The sequence below is a fragment of the Coloeus monedula genome (genome assembly GCF_965178545.1).
Source record: "Coloeus monedula genome assembly, chromosome: 2".
Taxonomy (NCBI): domain Eukaryota; kingdom Metazoa; phylum Chordata; class Aves; order Passeriformes; family Corvidae; genus Coloeus; species Coloeus monedula.
In genome coordinates this window covers 12,315,155-12,341,659 of record NC_138782.1, presented here as the reverse complement: position 1 = coordinate 12,341,659, position 26,505 = coordinate 12,315,155, and the positions used below count along the sequence as shown (strand labels likewise).

The window sequence follows — 26,505 nt, the reverse complement described above, 5'->3', positions numbered from 1 at the left end:
AAGTTTTAGAGTGACATTGTGGGATATTTAATTATTTTTCTTTTGTGTATATTTTAAATTAGATTTTTCCCAGTGATATCACTGGAGGTACTGCTGTTGAACGCAGTAGATTACTGTGCTTCATGGAAAAGATTGTTGAATTGTCATTTCTAAACCCAGACAATGCACAGGTGAAGTCTTTCTTTGGGAGAGAAACCTGTGGCCTATTATAGGTGTAAAAACAAAAGTGTTCTTAACTTATTTTGTAAATTCCATTCCTTATTTTCCATTAAAAAAACAAACCACCCTTAAATGCATTTTTCTGTCCACTGAGAGCAAATTTACCTTTTGTGTTCAGTGGAAAATAGTGCATTATGAGGGAAAAAAGTAAAGAGTAAGTTTGGAGGTTTTTTACTTTCTAGCCAGCAAATGTGAAATCCTGTGCTGGGTGGCTGAGAAGTTGAAAGGGAAAAATCAAATCAGATCAAATCCCTTTTGCCAGATGCATGACAAGTTAGCTGCCAGATGTGCAGAACATCTGTAGTATTTTTAAAAAGGAGGTAAACAAAGGTAGGTGATCAAGGGCACGTGTTGTTGGAATTGCTTTGAACAAGTTTGTTGAATCTATTTCGGAGTAAGCCTTTTTTGTTTTGAGTCTGGGATGGCTCACTTAAACAGGGAGTGTAGCCGTGGAGAGGTGTGGTCTAGAAGAGTCTAAGGAGATGAAGATCTGTCACAGTGAGCTACACCAACAACAGGATCTTGACCAGAAGCCTGGAGAGTGACTCAGCTGAGTTCTGAATAAGAGTCTTAGAACCTTGTGTAGGGAGCAGTCTCCTTGCATGGCTGGACTTGTAGGGATACAGGATTGTGTAAGTAATGTTGCCTCAGAAAGGGACCAGAGCAGCACCTGTTTCTTCTTTTAATGGATGCAGCCTTCTGGCTGATTCAGTGCAAGAGGCAACAGCGTTATTTAAAGGCAGCATTTATTTGGCACAGGAAGAAAAATAATCCAGAGTACACATGTACACTAAAGATGGATTTGAAATGGATCCTGCAACAGGTTGTGTGTGTGTGGTGCTGAGCATCATTCATTCATATTATTTACATTTGCAGATTCTGAGCAGGTACAAGGACATCTCAAGTGGTAAGTATAGGCCTGAAAGTAAGAACTCAGAATCGAAAAATAACCATCAGTTCGGACTGTGCCTTAAATCATTAAATAGCAGCTGAAATCCACATGCATTTTACAAGCAAGGGTCTGCCACTTTGGAAGGATTTCCTCACCCAGGAGATGTTAGCAGGTAGGTTTATTTTCCCTTGTCCTGTTTCTGTCCTGGCATCTGCCTGGCAAATATGAAAAGCAGGTTTGTTCTATGTAGGATAAAAGTGTCATTACATACATGAGACCAAAACCACAAGCATCAGAGCCCTTGACAGCATCAGTGCATTACAGTGGACGCTTGTCCATAATGATACAACTCTGGTTCCATGGACAAACAAATATTTCTGTCGGTGGCTGATTCCTGGGCAGAACAAACAGGTTTTGCTGATGCTTCAATTACAAGGATCTGGCTCTTCCTACATAATTTCTATCCTGGCCCTGCACAATCTGACTAAAAGCTGCCAAGTCCTAGGAATTGTCTTGTGATTCAGTGGCTGGTCAGCATGGGGCAGTCCTGACTGGAAAGGGCCAGGGAATTTTTACTTTTATGAGGATGTGAGGGAAAGGGAAGGAGATGGAAGGGGTTTGGTTTTTTTGCCATTAGAAGCCTTACATTAAAAAAAATCTCCCCAGAGTAGTTTCCAAAAGCTAGGGGAGGAAAGTATGATACTTCTTTCCTTTTTGTAAGGAGGAGAAGTGAATTTTTGTTTCATCAAAATCTATGCGAGAGGCACCAACTAAAACATTTTAATCTGTGGTTTTGCTTGGTCACATTCTTGAAATGTTGGGAAAACCTTGATTGCACTAAAGAAGGGGTTTTGTCTGTATGGATAGCCCTTTTCACACACACCTTTTTGCCTCCAGCAGAGGAGGAAAAGCAGGCGGTAGATGCAGGTCAGTCGACACTGGAGACCTCTGGGCCATGCATCTGCAGTGAGACTGGCCACTGCATCCAAAGACACCTGCTCTGGGCCTCCCCTGTCCTACTGCCATGGCCAGGAGAGCCATGCAGCGTGGTGGGTGCTCTTCTCTTGGCCCCAAATTCAGCCACCCTTGCACTGATGCGGGGAGTTCCAAGCCCCCAGTCTCACAGTATTTCCCCCAAGGCATTGCTGTTGGCCCCATGGAGACAGTTCACAACTTTTTAAGGTGAAGCTGTCCTTCAGACAGACCAGTGTCCCAGGCTTGTCAAAACGAGGTGATAAAACCAGAGTTGCTCTTGAAACTGCCCTCAGAACATCCCAGCTTCAGGTAACACCAGAGCTCACCAGTACTGCACTGGTCACACCACTGTGCCAGTGGTGCTCTTGCAGCTGGTGTGTGACATGGGTGTCACAGCAGAGCTTCTCTCAGTCTTCTGCAGAGATCAGAGGTACTGAGGGTTTGTCATGTCCAGGAGGGGTGGCCTGTTTGTGGCCTCATTGATCTGTGCTTGCACAAGAAGGAGGGCTGTGAATATGGTGCACCATCAACTTTCCTGTGCTGGGGCCTCAATTTTCAGCTGGAAGAACCATTCCAATGGAACCATGCACGTGATGGGGCTTGTGAGGGTGTCAGGCCAAACAGCTGGCAAAGTGTATTCCAGGTGTGTTACAGACCAGGAATCAGGACACTCTTGGGCACTACCAGTGTCTGCATTGATCCACACTGGGGATAAGGTTGAGAAGAGTCTGTCTCTTGTGGCAGGCCCTGGGCCCAGCCTGCATCACCTGCCTGGAGACAAAGGCGATTCTGAGAGCAGAAGCAGTGATTCCTACAGCAGCAGGCAATTCAGGAAACAGCATTCATATAAAAGGTGAAATAGGATTTTGGAGAGTGAGGGAAGTCCAAAAGAAAGGATGTCGCTGATTAAGCAGTGCAGGTGCTTCAGCTGATGCTTCTTCGACCTTCTCAAACCACCTGGGTAATGCGAGCTGGCCTCCCAGTAGACATCTTTGATGGTGGTTTTTTGGAAAGTAGAGGAAAGAAGGGAATTTTAGACTTCTGGCCAGGATGCCAGGGCTGCAAAGGTAACCCTTCTATTGTGGGTGAGCCCAAACAAGACCTGCCTTGAGTTTAGAAGAGCAAAGATGTATGGCAAATCAAGCAGTTTTGGGGGATGAGGGGGAGGAGAAGATAGTGGGATTCGGCCAAAGCTTTCCAAAACTGAGGGAAGTTCAGTCAGATAGGAATGAAAGCTAGCAAGTTCCTGTGCTTATTGGACCTGCTGGTTGAGCTCCACTGCAACCCAAGGCCTGGCCCTGCCCTGTGCTAGAAAGAGCAGGATGCATTTGTAAGGCAGTTGTGAGTCTCCTCTCCCCCACCCTCCACCCTCTGTGTTAGTGAGGGGGATCCTGGGGCCTTGCTGTCTGTCTCCACCCTCGGGGACCTGGGGAAGCACTGCTGTGCTTTGGCTGTGGCCTGCCTTTCTTGGGGCTGCTTATTTCTTTTTGAAGAGCTTGCGGAAGGAGCTCCGGAACCCCCCCTTGGGCTCGTGCCGCGGGTTGTGGTCGCTGAAGGATGTTTGCTCATTGTCATCCTTCTGGCAGAACCTGGTGTTGTCTTCTGCATGGAGCTCCTAAAAGGGAAAAGACAATTTAACCAGCATTTGCAACCTCACATTCTTGTTCCCTTCTCTCTATTTCTCTCTCTGTGCTAGGAGGGACCTGGTGGGTGAGGAGGTGCTGACAAGGCTGGGAAACAACACTGGTACCTCTGCAGAGAGCTTGTTGCTGGCTCTAAGGCTGAGGCAGTGACAGAGGAGTAGGAGGATAAGCATTGTTAGAGGGAACTGGAGCCTTTCTTGCTAAACTTTTTGTTTAGGGGAAGCTCACTAGCTTCTTTTGCCACTGAGGGAGCAAGGCAGCTTGGGCAGTTGGAAGAACTTCCCACCCTCTCCTTTCTCCCCTAGGGCAGGGAGGCATCAGGCTTCTTGAGCTGTGATAAGGTGTGAAAGACTTCTGCTGGCTCTGCTGCTGCATGGTTTCATATCTGTGGGGCAGAAGGCTTCATTGGCACACACACCTTGTGGTAGATGTGCCACTAAAAGATCTTTCCCTCTTTCAGGAGAGTGCCAAGCTCCTCTCAGCCAGACTCTGGACAAGACCCTTTTCTCCAATTCTGCCCACCACTGCCATGGTGATGTCCTTTGCTCCGTGGGGGAGAACATGTCCTGCAGTTCTGGACAAGCTCCACATCTGCACCCTGCTGTGGGCCATAGCTCTGTGCAGGTGAGTGCCAAAGAGCTCACAGGCCCCTTTCTCTGGGGTGGCTGTGTTCCACCTCTGGGGTGGCTGTTGACTCTTCTCCCTCTGCCTCATCTCCCCTGTTCAGCCATCCACCACCTCCTTTACTCACTAGGCCTTTTACTTTCTTTTCTTTTGAAGTTTCCTTGCTATCTTTTCAGTCAGACTGTCAGAACCTACCTCCCATCATCATCTGCATCTACAGCCTCCTATCTGAGCATCTCACAGCACCCTTGGCCTCTACCTCCTTGGCTGTGACAGCCCAAAGTTGACTCTGTGAACTATAGAAACATTGCTCCTGCAGGACCTGGTGTCCCTGAAGGGTTAGAGTGCTGTTTGCCATGTCCCATCTGAGAGACACAATTGCTGGGCTCTGACTGTTCTCACACAGACTTTGGCATGGGTCTGTACAATCCAGGCAACAAATACAGGTGAAACAAAACCTCTGGACCAGATCCTTGCTGGTGTAAATGGGCTGAGCTTGGCCAAGTCATGCTGGTTTATACTGGCATGACTTACCCAGCACTTACCCAGCACTTCTCACAGCAGGTGGAAAGGCACCTGTTCAACTGGGTGCCAACCACAGCACTAATTTTGAACAGCTTTGTGTAAACTTTGTGACCTGCTCAGAACATGAACCTGGGGGGGAAGCTCAGTGACAGGTGGAGACACACAAGAGGCTACCTTGTCTCAAGGGTGTGCTACCTTGTCTCAAGCCAGCTCTACACCTCAACCCTGTGCTTGTCCCTGGGGAAGATGTGTGTGAAAAGGAGCTATCTTGTCCCTCCCTTGGGCATGTACATGCAGCTGAGAACTTGGAATGTGTGGGCTTGAAAGCTGTTTTGGCGTGTTCTACTCTAACTGTATCTCAGATCTTTCTCCTGCTGCTGCTGCACCACCACGTGCCTTTTTTTTTTCTCCTCCTATTTAAGCCTCCTTACTTCCAAAAAGCTCGGTTTTTCACCCGCTCCTCTCTGTGGGGGGAAGTAGCTCCTTTGGGAGCTTCGAGATGAAGCTGAGATCAAGTGAGGCTGAACATTCCTGTCCTGCTTCTGCTGCAGACGGCTCCCACTGCTGCTCCGTGTGCTGTAGAGTCTGGTGCTCACGCCCTCCGCGCTCCGCGGCAGCTCCTTCAGGGACCTGCTCAGCTGCTTCCCTTTGCTGTGGAACATCTCACGCTTGTAGGTGCTGCTGCTCACGGGAGTGCAGCTCTTAGGCAGTGGCTGCAAGGCATGGTCTGTCCTCTCGGGTTCTGAGGTGAAGTTCACAGGCCTAAGGAAGCAAATATCCAAGCTGGACTCGGAAGAGGCTGGGGAGCAGTTCTCAAAGAGGGCGAGGTTTTGGAAGGTGTCATCTTCGTAGGGGCCTGGCATGGTGAAAACCTCCCCAGGGTAGTCAAACTCTTCGTAGCTTGGTGCAAAGTTCCTTGCATCCTGCAGCAGCTCCACAGAGGTTCTGATGGCTCTCTCCGTGTTCCCCACGGCGTCAGCCGGTGGCGCTTCATACTCCATTTCAGGGATGGATTGCAAGGGGGCTGTCAAGGCCTTGAGTTCCTGCTCTGTCAACTGAGAGGAGGCAAGGATGTTCTCTGGCCTCTCATGTTTTCTGCTTTCCATCTCCCAGTCAGGGGGCTTTACAGCCTGGATGTTCTCCATCACCGTTGGCTGGGGTTTCTTCATCTGTGGCATCAAATGCCTTAAAAATAAACAAAACAAAACAAAACAACAGACGGAAGTGGAATACTAAAGGATGACAGAGACAGCATGACAAGTCCCCCCCCACCCCTTCACTCCCCCAGCCCTATTGTGTTAATTTTATGGCCAAAAGGTATTCTCCTGCCTTGGAGAACAGTAACAGAGGTATCACTTACAGAAATTGCCTGGCTGGTTAGGAGGACCAAACTTGGAAAGACAGAACTGCTTATCCAGTAGCTTTGGCTGACTTTGGTACTCTACAGCATGAAATTAATAGAAACTGAGATGAGAAGCCAACTGCTCCATCACTCTCCTGTTCATCTGCATTTTGGATTTTAACTTTTCTTCTCTCTCTGTAATGCAGGAGCTATGCCTCACTTTCCTGTGGTCTGGTTGTCTTTTCAGGTGGATAAGGTGGATACCTCTTGGGTAGGGTGACTTTGTCCCCAAAATGTGTCAGGAGTGCTTGGAGGGCTCCTACCCTCCCTGTGTTCCAGCTGAGTCTTCAGTTCAGGGTGGTTGTGGGGGTGGTGCCAGCTGAGGCTACCAAGATGTGGGCCTGGAGCATCCTATCCATGAGAGGAGGGAGATTGTCTTGGGCAGCCTGGGGAGAAGGAGGCCAAGGACTGATCTGTAACACTACTAACAGAGGGGGACTGGGAATGACGAAGCCAAACTCTTGTTAGTATCAAATGAGATAAAAAAGCACAATAGCCACAAATTGCTGGCATAAGAATAAAGTTAAGTCTAGTGTGCTTCTCTGATCATCATCTCATTTGGCACCTGTCAGGCTGGAAATGGCCAAGGGGGAGCCACACAAGGAGTGGCTGAGGTCACTTGGTCTGTTCAGCCTGGAGGAGACTGAGGGGAGACCCCATCGCAGTCTGCAGCTTCCTCACGAGGTAAAAGCAGAGGGGCAGACACTGATCTCTTCTCTCTGGTGACCAGTGACAGGACCCAAGGGAATGGCTGGAGTTGTGTCAGGGGAGGCTGAGGTTGGATATCAGGAAAAGGTTCTTCACCCAGAGGGTGGCTGGGCACTGGAACAGGCTCCCCAGGGCAGTGGTCACAGCACCAAGCCTGACAGGGCTGAAGAGGTGTTCAGACAATGCTCTCAGGCACATGGTGTGACCCTTGAGGATGGCCCTGTGCAGGGCCAGGAGTTGGACTTGATGATCCTTGTGGATCCTTTCCAACTCAGTATATTTTGCGATTCTGTGAAGATTGCCAGGTGCTACCAGTAGCCCTGCCTGTCTTGAATTAGTCTTGTGTGCTTTTGAACCCATTTTGTACTTGTGTCTAGTGATAGTGAATCACATCACTCAATTATGTGCTGTGTGGAAAAGTTTTTTTTTTTTCCCTACTCTGAGACCTTGGTCCTGTTTCCCAGCTCTTGTAATGTTGACAGTGAATAATGCAGAGTGTTACTGTGCACACCACTGTCAGGCCTAAACAAATGCATGTCCTCCCTAACATACCATTAAGGCAGCCCTGGGTAGAGCTCTGAAACATTTCCTGCTGGTAAACCACATGGTAGGGGATAGCAGGATGGAACCAGCCCTTCATCTCTCTATCCATATACAGGGAATGGTTTTGGAAATGACAGCCTGTAGCTGCCTGGTGTCACTGGCATGGTGTGTGTGAGGAGAGAGTATTCAGCCTACTTTGAAAGCTGCCCATGAGGACAACAGGCTTACGGGGTGGTTGTGCCAGAGGAAGGCGCTGCTGGGAATGACTGTATGGCCTCTTCAGTGTGGATCCCACTGTCCCGCATGGATGCTGCACTGGGTGTTGGAGAAACTTCCTGGCTTGTACACTGGGAGGTGAGACCTTTGTACAGCTTCACCAGGGATGACCTGAGGGAGGAGAAATCCATCGTCGGGCTAAGAAATAAGGCAGGGAATGAGCACGAGCGTGTAGAATCACAGAAAACAGGACTGGGAGGGACCTTAATATTCCCGTTCACCTCTGCCCACCCCAAGGAAGAGCCTGTTCCACCTAGTCTGTTCCAGTCAGCAGGGCATCCTGCTTTCTGTGGTGTTCTTAATGCCTCTCCCCATAGCAGTCCCTCCCCAGCAGTCTGCTCCAGCCCTTCACCACCCTCCATACTCGGAAGCTTCCCTTGAAATTTGTTCTTGTCCTACACCCCAGGTAAGTCATCACAAGGAGCAAAGGCAACCAGATTCTGATGTTAGTAAAAAGCCTTGATTTGAAGGAATTGTTCTGAACTGCAACTTGAGAATCTACATTCAGGGTAATTTCTGTCACAGTTCATCTCAGACAGGTTATGGGAGGCTTTTGTTTCTCCCACCTCCTCCCCCAGTAAAATAAGATAAGACCATTCTTTTGGAGTCTCAGCCCATAAGGGAAACAGTCCTCAGCTTCACCAGGGCTGGAGCTGCCAGAGCTAAATCCCTGTCTGTTTTCCCGCTGGGGAGTGACTTTGCCACCAGCTTAAAGAATCAAGCCACATGAAACATGCGGCTGCTATGTTTAGAAGGATTTAGAAGTGATCTTTCTTTCACTCTCAGAGTTAGGCAGAAGGACCCACCCCAAATCTGACCTCAGTTGGAGGGCAAATGCCAATAGTGGTTCTTCTCCAGCATTCAGATGCAAAGGGCTTTATTTCAACAGAGCAATATGCCTGTTGATCTTGCCTGGACCCAAACCCCGTGTTTGCCAGGCTTCCCCCACACCTCCCTTCCCTGGTGACAGAATGAGCTGATGTTGTGCTTACTTCTTCAGCTTTTTCCTCTTCTGTATCAGCAGGTCTTCGTTGCATTGGAAGAGGAGGCTATAGTGGGAGATGAAAACCCGGAGGCGCTGCACACACACCAGCAGCAGGTAATAGTCAGGGTGCTCTTGCTCCGTGAACTTCAGGACATTCTGAGGCACAGAGGAGAGCAGGCTGTTTGGAGGCTGTCCTGACCCTTTCTGGGGAGAAGGCACTATTGGAACCATGGATTAGGGCTCTGGAGTGCTCATGGCACTGCCCTGGGGGAGCTTTTCTAGGCAGCATGAGTTTCTGAGGGACTTGGATGGGGCCTGCCTCCCACTAGTCCAGTGCAAATGCACAAGGAACCACTGTAAATGTAATCATGGGATGTGTGGGTGATGCACTGGTTGAGTTTAGCTTTGGATGAATAAACCAATGTTTTGATTTTATAGGGCTTGCTTTCTGTGTATTTGCCTTGTCTGAAATGTTTCACTACGATTCAGATAAGCCTTCTGTGAACCAGAACTCTTTTTATCAGCCACCTCTCTGTAGGGCAGGTTGTTGGGCCCTAGGAGCCCTCTCAGGTGTCTCACATCTCTGGCCTCCTGTTTTCCCAGAGCAGCAGGCAGCAGAGCCTTTGGCTTCCCAGGAGACAAAAGCTGCTTCTGTCAGGTCAAATGGAGAAACTGGCAAATATAAGCAAGCCTCATGTGAAAAAGAGGAAACTTAAGCTATTGTTAGCTGGCTTTCCCTTTCAAAGTTTTTTTTTTCTTCAAAGAACCCACTGGGTTTGCCAGAAGCCCTGTACCTGTACAAGCCCAAATACCAGCTCTGAGTTAAAAGTCGCCTGATGTGATAAGAGTTCAACAAGACAGTTTCCATCCTGGGGCCCTACCTGTAGATGAATAAGGTATTCAGGGATTCGCTGGACTATATGAAAGAACAGAATGTAGAGATCAGACTTGATTTCTTCTTCTACCTGAAATAGAGAAAGCGACTTAAGAGTCTTTTCCACCCATAAAACACATCTGCTTCCAGGTAGTTCTGTGCTTTAATGAGTAGTTATGCTGTAAGGAGTTACAACAGTTCACAGGGGCACACCAGGCATTTAGGTTGGGGATTATCTACTAGGGACACTCGGCCTAATTAAGTAGGTTAAGTGTGTTGAAAGTGCACTAGTTAAGTTTCAGTGAAACCCCAAGAAGATGCTGTTGTTCAGAATGAAGTTCTTAGTGTAGGCTCAGATGAACTGAACAAAATGAGATTGACTTCTAAATTAAAAAATCTTGGAAGCAAGCAAATATGGCCTGGTTATTGCACTTTAAACTACCTTTAACTTTCCTAGTTTAAACCCAGAATCCAGGGTGTGAGACCAAATGCCTGAAGCTGAAAGTGAAGACTCTTCTCTATAAAGGACTTACAGCCTCACTCGATCTCTGTTTGGATGAGTCCTCCATTTTCCAGGAGACAGTGCCAGGAAAAAGTCTGGATAGCATGTGCATAGGTAAGCTTTTGGGAGGTTTAATCTGAGACATTGTTTCATGGCACAGCAGAAAAACAGCTTTGGTTTCAAACAGTGAGGAAGGTGTTAAAGCTGCTTTTTGTAAGTGCCTGTCAGCCACGGCAACCTCCAGGAAACTGGCATTTGGCAACAGAACAAGTGCATTGGCAGGAGAGTCCTATCATGGGCAGGCATAAGAGGAAGAGATCCAGGCTTGCATGTTGCCATTACATGCCTGGGAAGCAGGCAGGAAGTTTACCTCCTTCAGGATCACCACGTGGATCAGAGAGATGCATTCTGGCAGGTCCCTCAGGTAAGCAACATAGTAGTCCAGAAAATTATTCTTAAGAAAGGGAAAGAGAAAAGAGCCAACAAACTTAACAGGGATTTTTGGTCACAGAGTCAGCCAAACTGCTGATTCCCCACCATCGCTGCTGGAAGGTCACCAGAGCAGCAGTGTGTGCTGTGTGACTCCTTCTGGGCTTGGAACTTCTCAGGAAAGTCTGTTTTACAGAATGTGTTCTGCTGTTGAGCACAGTGTGTAAAGCTTTACAGCAGGTGGGGAGGGGTAGAGAGGCTGGGCAGCAAGAAGCTTTTCTTGTGTAAGACTTAAAATTTATAAAGTGTCAGATGAGTTTTTACACATCCTTGCTGTTCACCAGGGCAACAGAAGTGGGTGCAACACACCATGTGTGATAAGAGGCCTGCCCACCTGCTTATCAGAACTGTGAACAAGGTGTATTGGGGCAGGGGAGCATCAGAAACACTCTTTTCACACCCTCACTGGAAATACAGCCATTCAAGCTGTCAAGGCTCAGGTGTGGCTCCTGCAAGCAGGTCTGGGTCTCATGTACTGGTTATAGAGCTGTGCTATGAGGCTGCCTGCCCACAGATGGGTCTGGCACGTGGAGTCCCTGAACAACAAAGGGACTGCCATGCCCCAGGACTGTGCTCCAAGAGGGCTTGCTGGAAGGCCTTACCCTTCAGGCCACAGCTGCACAGCCCAACCCCTCTCCTGCAAGGTGTTTTGGCCCACCTGTGCCTCAACAAAACATCATGAATCATGACAGAAGATTCTGGAGAGGTCTTTAACATACCTCATCATTTGTCAGCTTCAGGAAGATATCTCCTAGGATCCCTTGTCGTGGCCAGCTCAGGACTCGCTCCTGGAGAGCGTGCAGTAAATCCACGTGCTGCTGGACCAGGAACCGCAAAGAGTTGGGGAAAAAACTGAAGGGAGACCAGATCAGACTGGTTATACAGAGCAAAACCTCATCCCTAACAAGTGAATACTGCTAGGTGGGCATTCCTGTGTGGTCAGCACAGCCTTGCACATGTATTATTAACTCCTGTGGCTGGAGCCCTGGCTGCATCGGGGAGTCTTTTTGGCTGCAAGTACCCTCTCCAGCTGGCTATTAATAAAGTGTTTTGAAGGCTTCTTAGGCTGGCTTTGCAATGCATTGAGTAGCTGAGCAGAACTGGCAGCACTAAAAAGCCCCAGGCAGTGCTGCTGTGGCTGATTATGCAGGACCATGGTCCTGAGCCATCCCATTGAGAGCCTGGAGGAGAGCTCCCCAGCTTTCTGTGTTGTCCCATTTGTCAGGCTCTTTCAGGAGACAATCCACTGATGCAGAGCTGGTTAAAATGTGCTACTGCCTTTCTGCCACTTCACATTGATTTCACCCAGAATCAGAATGAAAATGGTGGACAAGATGCAAGGGACAGGCAGGAAAGTCTTTAATGACTGCAAAAACCTCCCAGTGCCTCCAGTTTTCAACTAGAAATAAACCAAGTGTTCAAAGATCTCTGTGTGGATGAAAGAAAAGTGTGTGAGGGGATAATGCAGAAATAATATTGACTGAAGAAAACTCCCCAAAAGACAGAGAGCACATCAAATACCTTCTCTCTTTGGTGCTTCTTTTCACATCTGGCCCTTGCAGTGTGGCCTTGATCTTCAGGATCAGGGACAGGTTGATGACATACTTCCTTTCTGACTCCAGCAGCTCCAAAGCAATGTTCTGCCTTTTGGCTTCCAGAAGATAATGGTTAAGTTTAAAAATAAGAAAATACTGACCTCAGGGACAGCTGCATGTTAGACTGGTGAACTGACAGTGAACCATGAAAGGAGAAACTTGTTTTAAAAGTGATATCAATGTCTCATCTTTTTGTGTCTTCTTTCCCCAAAATGTAAAACCCCATCCTGATCCTAGAGCATGCCCCAGACATGACTAGAGCCACAGTTTGCTAAGAAAGCTCTAAAGCAAATGTGTTTTTCCTATGAATACTGAATTTTTCTAAGAATAACAAAACAAGCAGTCAAAGGCAAAACAACTCGTATCAGGGTTTCCCATCCTGAAGAATCCCTGCAGAATGAGAAGTTGTATTTTTCACCCACTTAAGAAACTACACTGCTGCAATCCCTTCAGTACTCTGAACATGACAGGTCTTGAGAACGAGAAGGGCTGTCCTGGGTACAGAGTGGTCCTGTCAGTCACACAGCCCAACAAATACAAAGGCCAGAGGTCTTGGAGTGTGAGGCCCTGAGAGATTCCCCTCTAGTAGGAGAAACTGGTCTGTGTGTCTCCCTCCATGGATGCTGAGCACCAGCCAGCTCACACCAGGCATGGATACAGCTTTGAGCCTCTCTAGCCAGAGTTTTCTACTCCTTACCAGCCAAAGAGGGTTCACATATTATGTTGTCTGCTGAGCTGTATCTGCTCTGGCCCATGTCTTTCCCTCTCTCCGGTTGCTCTTTGGAAATGTACTCATCTCCCCAGTCCTTGGTGTCCTTGGGCTGCTTCCATACTGTTGATGGCAAATGCATTTTTGACTGCCCCTCTGTTGCCAGGGGAGGCTTGAGGCTGTCATCTGTCTCTATGCCTGCTCCTGCAATGACAAACAGGTCTATGGACTCTGACATCTCAGCTGACTGATTATGCTGCAGCAGGCAGTTAAGCTGTGTTTCCATCCATTTGAAGCACTGGAAGGTGAATTTGGAACATTCCTTGTGCTTCACAAGGGCTGTAGCCTTGTAGGGTTTATTTACAAAGGAAGTGTAGTTGGTGAGCTCTTCAGCAGAACAAGGTTCGCACTCTTCCAGCATTTATTTTCAGGCCAAATAAGATCCAAAGTTAGACATATGTTAGAGAAGAAGAAAGACCACCTCTTCCCAAGGGGGAAAAATGGTGCTCTCGCTATTCTTTGTCACATCAGGAAGCATCAATTCTTCCTTTCTGCAAAAGCACTTAGAATCTGAGAAAGCAAAGCAGAAAGGCTTTCTCTGCCAAATCCTTGGCATTGACCATCAAGGACACTTCAGGGACACAGGTTTGCCCTCACATCTCAACTGAAGTAGGAAAATGGAGATACATGACAGACTGAAAGACATCCCTGTGAAATGCCTTCCCTGAAAGCATTTTTTCAGTGCAGTAAAGCAAGCACTCTCTTTGAATCATTGTCCTGTCTTTTGATGTTTGATATTTTCTTACCTGGGCCTGCTATGACTTTCACACCTCCTTCTCCCATGGGCATGATCCTGGTGTCAGACACTGTTGAAAAACAAAGGGAACTTTAACAGGAGAAGACAACTGTAGAGCAGGCTGCTTCCTGCCAAGCCCTGTCAGTAGGGTTAAATCCTCCAGTCTTTCACAGTTTTGCTAGGAAATCTGATCTCTGCCTTTGCTGACATTTAAAATGAATATATTTTTAATATCTTCCTATCTGAACAGCAAGAGAGTGACAGACCAGCTTAGACCCCCAAACTTAGTTATAGAATGAAAGGCTCTGGTCCATCACCTTTTCTTTGATTCCAACTTTCGAGTGTTTTCCTCATCAAGGTGTGTTCCTCCTTCCTGTGCCCCGCTCCCTCACACAGAAACAAACCCAGGACTTTTATCAAGAGCCCCCATTTGGTTCTGTATCTGTGCCAGTGGCACTACAAGAACGAAGATCCAGCCTGCATCCCTCTCCTTGGAGGAGGCAATAAATGGCTGTTGTCACAATGTTTGCAAAGCAGATACTTCCCAAACCCAAGTCACCCTAGTGAGCTTTTCCTGACTTTTTTTCCTGAGGAAGGCACTGCATTTGCCTGTTCTGTTTCCTACCTTTTTCGTAAGTCACGTTGTGTAAAAGACTCGTAAAATCTTCACTCATCAGCACAGGTTCTGGGAGGTTGATGGATCGAAATGGGCTGCCCTGGAGAGGTGTTGGCACTGTCTGTGACCCGTGATCATCCTTCTGTGCTCTTCTGTACAAGCACAAAGAAGGAGGTGGTTGGAAAGTCTGAATGCTACAGTTGAAGCTCCTACACTACATTTGTGGCCAATACTGTCAGAAATAGGACAACTCTAGCAGAGACTTTGATGGAATTGGCAGTTCATGAACAATGTTCTGGAAGTAACTTCCACTGGCTATAGGAGAAGGTTATTTCAGATCAATTCTTTTGCAGAGCATGTTTCATCTAATTAAATAGCTTAATTAGCTGAGGGGCTAGCTTAGATTTGGAAAGTGTTTGCATCAAGGCAGCTGTATAAATTCATGAGCAAAACTCTGTTTTCAGAAGGAGGCTAATTAGGACCAAGCTGGACAACCATCTGCTTCATCACAGCATCAGTGTGGCCCAGCAGCATGCAAACATTCTCTGGCTCTGCTCAAAGAAGAACAGGCTGGTGACAGGAAAACAGAGCATGACTGCACCATCAGGAGCCCACTGAGTCCTGCAAGCAAGGAAGGGGACATTGCAGTGCTGTTGTCTGAATGGTGGGGGCTTCTGACTTTCAACAGTGTTACTGCCCCAACATGCTTTTAGTGGGTCTGTGTGTTCCACCAGGCCCTAGTTTTCCAGGGAGCTGCTGGGGGCTGTTTTGTTGTTGGAATCACAGTGAGGTGCTAGCATTTTTCTTCTGTCTTTGCTCTGTGGGGTGTGTGTCTAAAAGCCCGGGGTGAACTGAAGCACTTCTGGTCATAATCAGGGTTGATACACATGTCCAGCCAGGAGAACAGTTAAGAAATTATGCTATACAGAAATGAACAAAATGGACACCACTGCTAATTAGCATTTTCAGCACCTTGGAGTTTGGGCCCTTACTTAGCTTTCATTTTCCGTGATTCCCGGCGCTTCTCTTGCTGCAGCTGCTCAATTTTCTGTTGCATTTCCTCCTGCTTGGCACTGATTTCTTCAATCATTGACTTTGCATCGCTGAGCTCCTCCTGAGAAACAGGCAAAAGCACAGCATTCCCAGGGTGCCCATCAGGCTTTCGTGGCACAGCTCTGAATGCTGGCTGGTGTGCACTAAAGGTGCTTCAGGGTGCTCTGGGGAGTGGCTCTGTGATCAGACACTCTTCCTTTGCAAGTCCAGGATGTGTCACACGTGCCATGCACAACATGGCATGCCATGGTGATCCTTAATTCTACAGGCAACTCACCCGAGCCAGCGTGGTGCCACATGCTCAAGGCACTGATGGGAGATCAGAGACTCAGAGCTTCATCCACCACCAGCTGAAAGCACTGGGAGGACTCCTGCCCTTAATGGCATTTGGAGGTGGACCTTAGGGATCACATTTCCCTCTGCAGTTTTCCAGCATGTGTATTCACATGTTGCACTTGGTTCAGATCCCAGTGTGAGCACTCACATGCATAAGATTTTGCCAATCAGGCCTTGGATCTGCCATTTTAGCCTGGTTTCCTAAGGAAATGAGGCCTTCCATATCCTCCCTGTCCATCCTCCCTCAGGCACTTTCAGACAAGCCTTACTCAGATGTAGAGCTCTGATGCATGAAGTTCCTGCAGGTTTCATGAACGTGAGCAGCAGGGTTGAGGAGAAATACTCAAAAGTTTCATGTAAACCAAGGGATTTCCCCCAAGAAAGGAGGTGGCTTCACTGGGAGCTCAGCATTTGAATAGCCAACATGGGCATGGGGCAGAGGAAGAGCAGCCTTTGCCCCTTCTGTTGCTTGCATAATTCTTTGCATCTGTATTTTAAATCTCTTTTCCCTTACGACAATATCCTGGATAACCCTGTGTCTGGTTGCTCTGAGACCTCTTCCATGATGCCCTCACCCTGTTTGTCTCCCTTGCTCATCTGGCACCAGGGGCTCCTTTTGCCTGGTGCCATCTGTCTCCCTGTCACAGGGTTAGTAATGGGCTTTTCCAGTAAGCAGCCCTCTTTAACTTCACAAGGTATTATTGACTCAGCAAAACCCCATGGGGAAAGTTTGCAATAAAAACAATAAAAGAGTTCCTCTGCCTGCCTCGTCACAGGCAGTCATCCAGTTTCTGCATGGAGACGCTGGCTGGACCAAAGTGTGCATCAAGCCTTCTTGCTAGGCTGTCTCTCTGGCCCTTTGTCTTTATCCTCTTGGGCCAGATCAAACCAGGCAGCACTTCCTCCCAGCCATGTGGAAATGCAACTTCAAAAGGCTTTAGGGTTTTGTGTTAATTTGCTGCTCCCCAGTGGCTCTGGTTCCTGCAGGAAATGCGGGAGACCTGACCCAGGAGAGGTGCAGGACAGTGGCCCAGCAGTAGCCCCTGAACAGGCCATAAACCCATGGCATGTGCAGCCCAGAGCAAGGGCTGCTTGTGCCCAGGTTAGCTCCCAGCACTGCCTCATGGCCAGTCAAGAAGGCTCAATAGGCCAGAGTATGGGTTACTTTTGGGTTGGAGCAGTCAGGGGAGACCCAAAGCCAAAGGAAGTATCCCAGGTGTATCCAAAACAATTGCCTGCTCCTTTTCTTTGCAAACAGGAAGTATTGATGGAGGCAGGGAAATGCTTCCCTCTGCCACACAAGCTCACATGGAATGTATGCAGCCTCCCCACAGGTCACACTCCTACCTTGAACGTGTTGAGGGAATTCTTCATCTCAGCCACCTTCTCTTCCATGGCACAGCGGCAGCTCTTGACCTTCTCTTCCAGGGCATACTCTCCATGCTGGATCCGTGACAGCTCCTGCATTGCTTCTGTGAAACCCGCCTTCAGCTCAGAGGCTAATGCCTGCAACTACAGCAACCACAAACACAGTGGGTTCAGTCCCTCCTCCCAGGCTCAGGTGTTTGTGTCCCCGAGGGTCACTCAGCTGGCACAAAGGCTGCGTGTAACCCATCCTGTAAGGTGCTGTCCTCTTTCTCCTCCTCCTTTCATGGCTGGGAAACATGGGGAGAGGTTTGGCCCCTGCTGCAGCCTCAGTATAGAGTAGGAGGTGTTTGTCTTGGGCAATCAATGCGCCCCTTTTTTAGACTTTTTTAAAAAACTTTTTTGAGTTTTTCCAGGCTCCCTGGCAGTTTGCAGCCTGTTAGCCTGTAGTAGGAGGACAGCCTGAAACATGCCAAGAAGGCTTGCAATAACAGCAGCCAGATTATTAATCTCCAAAGCAGCTGAGCAATCAAGAAAGTGTCTGGTTTTGAGCAAGTCCTCCTCCCACGTGTGCTCGTGGGGCTGGCACTTTGCCCACACAGGTCTAACCCCTCACTCTCCAAGGGCTGTGGAGAAGCTCTGTCCTTTGTCATGGGCCCTTTCCATGGAAGGAGGCAGCTCTAACTTGTGCTGGAGAGGGAACAGGAAGTTTTCCCCTGGCATACAGTGATGCTGTGCCCACTCTTTTTTTTTTTTTTCTGTCCCTAGATGCCCTGGTGCTGCTGGAAGAGCTCACCACCTAAGCTGGAGACAGCCAGTGATAGCCAGGTGAAGCAGGAGATGGACTGGGGCAAGCCAGGCTGGCAGAGCAAGCAGACAAGGCAGGTGTGGAGGTGGGCAGTGAGGGGGGATCAGCGACTGGCAGAGGGCTAAGCAGGGAATACCCTCTTGGGAGCAGCTCGGGCTGGTGACCCTGAACTCTGCCCCCAGCGCTGTGAGCGAGGCGCTCGTCCCGCCTGCACAAAGCCCACAGCGAGCTCGCGGCCCAAGGCGCTTCAGTACAGAGGTTTTTACCTTTACAACAGAAATTCGGCCTAACATCTGGTTATAAACTGAGTCCAAAACGGGAGCACTGGTGGTAAGCGGAGAGCCACCCCGGGAACTCAGGCGCTTGAGTCCTGCAAATGGAGCAGAGATGGCTTCCGATACCTCGGGGCAATGGCATGCACCAGCCTCCTCTGGTGGACACTGGCAGTGTCTTTACAGAGGATGTCTGCCTGCCATCCCCACTCCTACCCCAGCGCTCACCCCACAGCCCCCACTCTGATCTGGCTGGACACACATTTCCAGAGTGCCTGGGTAGGAGGAGTAGGACTGACAGGAACCACAGGCACTAGGACAAGGTAGATGGGAGCAGGAGGCTGAGGACATCTTCCCTCATCAAGATGACAACCCTGAGTCCCCAAGCCAGCTGGAGCTCCAGACCCCTTGGCTCAACCCTTTCCCCCACCCCTCCTGGCCACATTGTCACCCTGACCTGTGAGTGTAGCCTGAAGGGTCAGAGGGGCTGCTTAGGGCAGACAATGACCACACTGCTTCTGATACCTCAGCCCAGATGGTTGTGGCATCATCAGACATCCTAACATATGTGCCTGGAGAAGGGGGAGGGAGGGTTATAAAGTACTGCGACTGTGCAAAATGTTAATATTCCATCCCTGCTCACAGGTGCTTGACACACTTCCCCCTGAGCTGACGTGGTACCAAGGCACAGTCTGTCTGCCAGGCTGCATCAGGGCTGGGCATCACACACTGCCCTCCAGGTGAAAAGGGTTGATTCATCAGATCTGTCCCTTCCAACTGGAATGTGCTATTCCATTCTCTCCTATGCTATCCATTTTAGAGATCTGCTTCATGATGGAGATATCACAGCCCCAAGTCCTGCTAGCAGTGGAGCAGTCCTGGAGCTGGCCCTGGAGATAACAATGTCTGGGGAGAATAAGCCCAAAATCTGCCCATAAGCATGGCCATCTCCTCCTTGGATGCTTCCAGAAAGGGGATAAACTACACAGATCCTTTGAAGGGTATGGGGATGGGAATCATTGCTGATCTTGAGGTTTCAGACTAAGAAGTTGCAAGGCATCCGCAAAAATGGACCATCACAGAGACTTTGGTCTCCACGTGCACTGAAATGCTCTATGAAAGCAGAGTTCAGCCAACAAAAAGAAAGATTTGGATTACAGGCTGGACAAAATACCCTCTGCATCTAAGAGCAGACAGTGTTATTTTGGGATTTGCTGCTGACCAATCTCTGCTTTTGCAGTGACAGTGCTAGCTTAGTTTCTTTGTGTGTCCATCTCAGTGCTCCAGAGCCTGGCCTGAGTCTGTCCTGCCCCATATATCCTTCCTCAGCCCCATGCAGCTTGCAGTGGCTATTTCAGACACTGAAATGCATCCTTGTGTTGCTGCTTGATGGATGAATGCAGCCAGAAACACCAACCAGCCACAGGGCTCGGATGATTGAACAAGAAGTGCTGAAACCCTGAGCAGGTAAAGGTTAGCATAGAAAGGAAATACATTCTTGTTGCATTGGATGCAGGATTGATCAAAAATCAAGTGAAGTGGTGCAGGAACAGCATGTTATCTTTAAAGTCTTGCCAAGCATAGTGTAGCTATGGATTTTAGTTTGAGCTCATTTCTAAAAGCAAGCTTTAGAAAACCATCCTTTAAATCCCATAAGCTGTTAGAACAGATGGAAGCCATTGAAGTATCAGGCCCTGCCCATGTCTTGCCCAAGTGACAGGGCTCTGTTTGCACAGGGATGGCTTATGCCTACAGGACCAGAGAGGTACTTCACAGGTTTGTGACCCTCTGAAGACAACTCTGTGTTTCTAAAGTTTCTAAGTGGAACACATACCAAAAAAGACAGATTTTATAATACAGCAACAGTTAAACTGTAATGTGTTGCCCTGGCTCACTTATTCATGGGAGTAAAGATATACCTTAACACTTAAGTTGTGGAATTTAAGAAAGAACAACTTAGCTAATGCCTAGAGGATAAATGAATCTGCACAGTCATAGGGAGTCCTTAGAACCTGTCCAAGAACTATTCAAAAAAGGGATTTAGGTACCTAAATAATTTAGTACCAGTTGCAGATTTCAGTGCCCGTCTGCCTTTGGAGTGGGGCCCTCAAACCCAACAAAGCAAAGCAGTGAGGCATCCAGTGCCATGTGCCTATGGTAGGTTATGTCTTTTTTGGGTCCCACGACTCCCATTTCACCTGCTGCCCTGATGTTTTTCAGCTCTGTGTGGAAAAACCATGCTGTTCACAAAGGGTGCACAGGACTGGTGCTGCTTCCCGGATCAGAGGCAGCAAAACTGCAGTCTCCCCCCTCTCTTGGCGGGTGTCAGCAATCTGAGACATTTGTAAAAGATAACGACTGTTCTTGCAGCCTAAATTTTGTTCAGGCTTTGAGGCAGCCTAGGGAAGATGGTTGTGGCCAGCAGATGGAGATGGTTTATGGAAGGAAGGAGTGGGATGGAAAGAGGGCAGCAGAGCCTTGGTGAGCTAGGTCACTGCCCTGGCTGCCACTAAAAGGATGAGAGGGAGCCCCTGCTTTCCTGAGGACCTGTGTCCCCACAGGTTTCCCCCAGCACTGACCAGGCTGTCCAGGCCTCTGTCTCCACAGGGATGGCCATTTGCATCTGCCACCCTTGGCAGCTGCCTAAGTCCTTATACTAGGACAGGACCTGCTGTCTGGGACCTTGAGCTGAAGCCTGTCAAGACCAGTAGAAAACAGGCTCATGATAAAGGAATACTGCACAGAACAATTCTGCTATTACAAATATATCCTTGAAAAGAGTAAAACCACCTGTGGCCATGAAGTACTGTCTGTGTTACTTCCCCCAGCTTATCTACTGTCCATTATTTTGCACATATTTTGGGGCTGGTCTGAAGAAGTAAATAGACATTGCGTCTCTCAAAAGAGGGCTGCCTGAGGACACTGCTTGAAACCAATCTGGCACAAAGTCCAGTGTTTGCCACAAGCCCTGGACCTGATTTTTCTGAGTTGCATGATGCATGCTTTTACCAGGAAACAACTAATTTTTAGAACAGTTACTAACTCCTGTATTTAAGGGCAGCATTTCTACAGCCAAGCATTAGAAAGGCTTGCAGTGCCTCGTAGCAGGAAAGCAGCAGAGCTGCAGTGATTTACAGTGGTAAAGAACCTGTCCCTAGGAGTATATCCAGCATATATATTCCTAGGCAAGGACGGTAGGAATACAGTCAGAGCAGCAGAGTAAATACACAAGAGAACAATGAAGGTACTTAAAGGGGGCTGCAAGTACTTATCAGCCCATGTTCCACATCTGTGCAGTCCCTTTTGGTAACTGCATTGTCCATAGTGCCTTTGCTGAAGCAGAAGGGAAGAGCCAGCAGGTGACTGACATTTAAGGATTCGTTAAGGTACCCACGTGTCAGCTGGAAAGCAACATGTGTGCATGGTGTTTCCAGCACACGGTGCCACATGCATGTTGGATCCACTGTGCTGGGCCCTTCAGCAACCCAGCCACAGCTCCTGCTTGGAGCTGCCTGCATGGGAAAAGAGGAGGAGACGAGAGAAGTGCTGGGTAGTTCATGGAAAGCAGTGCCTTCTCCACTTGCCATGGTGCACTTGCAAGCCATTATGGACATTAGTTTTGCAATGGTGACAAGGGAGGTCTCAAATAGTCTGGATTTCCACTTCAGGGGTATGTTTCCTCTTTCAGATTACAGTTCCATATTGAACCAGACCAGGGATTAAAGTGCTTAAAACGCTGTCGCATTTCCTGCAGACTGGAAATGCGTAGGAAACATCACTGTGGAAAGGCTGAAACTGCATCTTACAGAAGGGATACTCCCTGGGCTGTGGTAATAGACAACCTTACAGCATCTGTGGCATCCAATTGCAGCAAGAATGTCAGCCCAAAGACAGGCTGCAGAGCTCAGGAGGAACTGATCACCAGGGTTTCCAAGCTTCTGGCTGGGAGGCCACACAAAGACATGCAGAAAGACTCACACTCTGGCTGGTCTGGATTATCAGGCAAGAGCACCCCATGGTCTGAGGAGCTGGGAGGCTGCCAGGATAACCCAAAGCCGCACAGAAGACACCCCTGCCCCATGTCAGTCAACAGATCCTTGCTCCTGGGACAGTTCATCAGGTTTGCTGAAAGCTCATCAAAGCTCAGTCTTGAAATCTCCCTCCAGCCCAGTGAATTGACATTCTCTAATTGGTGCTAATGATGTCAGTTGCTTAATTAGCTGAGCTCACAAATCACCTGTCTAAATACAACTGGTTGTAAGCAGAGAAATTTTACTGAAAGGTCTTTTAAGATGAGGCCCAAGATGTGTGGTATTTATCCATGCAGTGTGCACATTTTGGTTGCCTTGTTCCTTGTAAATGTCTACATTTTTCCTTCAACTTAATTTAGCTTTTTAACTACTGTTTATATATTAGTAACTCTTTAAACTCTTGGAGTTATTTAGGGCATTTTGCTCATCTTTACCTGGGAAATCTGTGTTGCAGGGGTACTCACGGGCACACTTTCAGTCCCTCCTGTGGGAATAAAGAACTTCAGTCAATTAAAATGACTTATAATGGCTGCTATAAATAACTGGAGCAGAGGATTTGAAGTCCCTCTTGAGGAACAAATCAGTTTTAAAGGACTCAAGTCTCACTTTAGGAGGTCTGAACACCGTATCATTTGTAAAATAAACTGCAATTATAAAATAGGAATGACTCACCTAAATTCAGATGTTAAATTCACCTTATTTGCTGTCCTGTGTCTGGCCAGAGTTGATCCATGCAAGGAAGTGAGAAAACTTGTATGTGCAATTAGGATTAAATTGCTCCCTGTGAAGTTTAGTTCTGTGTACCAGCCTTAGGTAACAGATTTTTTTTTTGTCCTAAAGCATTACTGATCTGTTTCTCTACTGAAACAGTCAATTTTATCCTCTACTATATCTGTACATACTTCTATTATCTCCACAAAAGGCAAAATACCTTATCTGTATATTTTAAGTTATATTTTATCACAATGCAGTCCAAGCAGTAATCATGACTTTTCTAACCCCACAAAATTACACCTTTTCATTGGTTTCGTCATTCCTGGGGGTTTGTGGTATGGTGATCCCACTGGATCTTCTACAGCTTAACATTTCTGAAACAGACTTAGCTCATGGAGGAGATGATATTTTGCAGAAGTATTTTTGGACACTATTTCTAGGCATTAATCCTAGAATCATGGAATCATTTGAGTTGGAAGGGACCTTTTTAAGGTCATGTAGTCCAACTGTCTTGTGCAGAAACCTTCAGCTGTCCAACAGAAATCACTGCTGGTTGTGCTGCCATTACACTTTGAGGGAATTGCAGTCCAATGGCCATCATTTTATTCCCTCCATCAGGCTCCCTGGCTGGACCTCACTCCCAGAAAACACCATGCTACTCTGTTCCTTGTCTGGATTGCCTCCTCTTGGGAATGCCACTTCATGAGATTGGTTTTCTCTTGCCTCCAAGGATTTGCCTCACTCATCTCTGCTGTTAAGTCACAGACATGGCCAGTAACCCCGTGCCCAACTCCAGGAGAAGCCAAGCTCCTTCTTTCCATGCTGGCTGCAGATGCTCAGTGCCTTTCCAAGCCGGGCCTTTAGGACCACAGAAATTCAGTCCTGTAGAGGCTGGAAAAGCATGCAGGGAGGACTCTGCACAGTCAGACAGTAGAAAGTTGAAGCCTGGAAGTCTGAGCTATACAAGGCATAGCTCCATTCTGATTTCTTTACCCCTGAGGGGGAATGTGGGTTACCAGCAAGGACACCTATGAAATGGCCCTGTTCTGGTCTCTAGGATTTGTCCTGATTCAGAGGAACTTGAGCAAATTCCCTGATGACTTGCAGAAGAGAGAGGCAGAGAGGCTGTGTGCTCCTCTCTGCCCATGTGCCATTTCCTGCCTGTGCTAGTGGCTCTCTCAGCTGTGGGGTTGGATAGCTGGGTTAGACACTGACCCTCTGGGGAATACCCTCTCATGCTTCCTCCTAGGGAAAACAAGAAGCAGCAGGCTGATTGGGAGAAGTAACTGTGACTCCAAACTGCCAGCTGTTTGGGGTCAGAGCTCATCAGCCAGCCTGCACCAAGTCTCACATTTCAACTTTTAAATTACAGGTGGTTTTCATCTTCAGCTTTGGCCCTTCTGTGTCTTTTGTTTCAGATTTTCTCTGCAACCGCAAGATTTAGAAACCGACCACTGGCCTGAAGCTTTCTCATGATGCCTGGAGCTGAGGCTTGAAAAGACAGCCTGTGTGTACAGTGACCCTCCTGAATCATGGAAACTGAGGCCCATGCCTGTCCTGTTGGGCTCTTGCTGTGGGATAGTAAGGACTGACCCAAAAAGAGCAAGAGGACATGTTTCTGAATTAATAGTACAACACAAACCCAGTGCTGGCAGGACAAGGAGATGCTGTTTTTACAACATGGGTGGGTGTATTGAATGCTGAGCTGTGTGAAGGACTGGAGGTGTCAGGTAGAAGCATAACAGAACAAGGAAGAGCCTCCTCACATTTTCTTTGGGTGTCTTTCAATCTGATATATAACACAGAGGGCCTGACCGATGTCCTGCAAAAGTCTGTAGGGATCTTTCATGTGGATTTGATTCCAGATCAGTCTGTAATGTCCTTGGACATACTTAAAGCAAGGAATTGCTCTTGAGCAAGACCAGAACTGAGGAGAGGATCACTGCTACTGTGACTTTACCTCCCACCTTTGCCATGAGCACTCTCTGAATGTACCCAGTCAAAACCCAGATCCTTTCTATAAAGTTGCTGCAAAGAGCTGAAGCAGAGGAGGCTCCTCTCAGTCTCACTGTGGGAAACGAGGGAGTTTGTGGTAATCTCCCAGTTTCTGGAGTGAACATCTACAGCCTATGAGGGCATACCAATTAATTGGAAAAAATCCCTGAGTTAATTTCCTTTTCAGCCTGCTGTAGTGTAAGGGCCTAGGTACAGAGACCTAATTTCATTAAATTAGAATAATCATAATAATAATAGGGAAATTAACTTTTCTGTTAACTATGCCATGAATAGTGGCACCACCAAGCATCTTTTAAGAAGGAAAGAGGTGGTCCAGTCTCTCTCCTGAGCTGACAGCTGTGGACGCTCCTACAGCTTCTCCCCCTGCTCATAGTTTCAAGAGTTCCTCACCATATGGACACAGTGTCTCTGAGGTGGCAAGGCAGAGCACAGTGCAAGTGGTTTGGGGTGGAAAGCAAGTACCACATTCCTCTGAAAGAAGTCAGTAACCACTAAAACCCTGGATTTGAGCTTTGCAGACTTTCTAGAAGTGCAGCGAGCCTTAGCAAGGACTGATTGCATGCAAGCAATGTGGCCTGGATACGTCTTGGTGCTTGCAAGACTGGGACAGGTGCAGATATCTGGGTTGTGACACTGACACGAACAAGAACCCCTCACTACAAAGCACATGGGGGAGAGAAGCAGATCCTCGTCACAGCACCCTCACGTAAAACACAGCTTTGGACAGTTAGAAGTCTCTACATCCTAAGGCAGAAGTGGGGCACAAGAGGCAAGAAAAGGAATGACTTCCCACAGTGGACGTCACATATGTGACAGGAGTATTTTCCAGAGAGGAGAGGGAGATGGTTCTAAAATAAGAGATAAAAATGTCAACCCCCAGATATTTCTAAGAAACTGAAAGTACTGAACATTTGCCCACAGCTGCCATGTCATGGCTGAGAGGTGCTCTCAGGGGGCTGGCTGCTGGCCAGCAGACAGGTCCTATGAGAGCACGTTTCTCCCTTGCTGTCTTTCATACTAGCAAGAAGTGAAATAAGAGGATGCTTTACCTTCGTGTTTGTTTGAGTCCATGGCTGCTATGGGGTGTGCGTCCTCGCAGGGACTCCTGTCCTCACTCTGGAGGGCTCTGGTTGGTCACTGGGAACATCCCATGGCTTAGAGCTGCCCACATGTGAGCCCTGGGGGGGGTCAGCTGATCTGAACCCTGAGTGCAGAAAGATGCAGAAAGGGTTTATTGAGCAGAGCTGCTCGAAGTTCAGACAACAGAGAAAGGAGGAGGGATTTGAGAGAGAATGAAGCATCCTAAAGATCTGTTTGGGTTCACAGTGCCTCCACAGAGCGGATGCTGGTACAAACACTTCCCTCCCAGCCCATGGCCATTTATGCTTCCATGGACAGGTGACTAAAAGGTTCTATGTAATCCCACAGAGACTGTTTTCTCAGCAAGATACTTCCTGTATGAACTGACTCAAAATATGCTGTAGTTTGAACAGCACATGAACATCTTGCATGGGTGTTCTGCATCAGAGTCAGCTTT

General features: G+C 48.0%; 1 protein-coding gene across 1 annotated transcript; it reads right to left on the bottom strand.

The window, feature by feature from the left end:
• Window positions 1-3,563: 3,563 nt before the first annotated feature.
• ARHGEF33 (Rho guanine nucleotide exchange factor 33) lies at window positions 3,564-26,039 on the bottom strand (the record flags this gene model as incomplete). The annotated part of the gene is made up of 15 exons (XM_082276727.1): window positions 3,564-3,701; window positions 5,310-6,063; window positions 7,760-7,918; window positions 8,800-8,948; window positions 9,674-9,757; window positions 10,539-10,622; window positions 11,377-11,509; window positions 12,179-12,308; window positions 12,950-13,165; window positions 13,768-13,827; window positions 14,383-14,525; window positions 15,366-15,487; window positions 17,110-17,274; window positions 22,673-22,722; window positions 26,018-26,039. The coding sequence occupies 15 exons, from the start codon at window positions 26,037-26,039 to the stop codon at window positions 3,564-3,566; spliced, it is 2,409 nt and encodes an 802-aa protein (XP_082132853.1).
• Window positions 26,040-26,505: the final 466 nt, after the last annotated feature.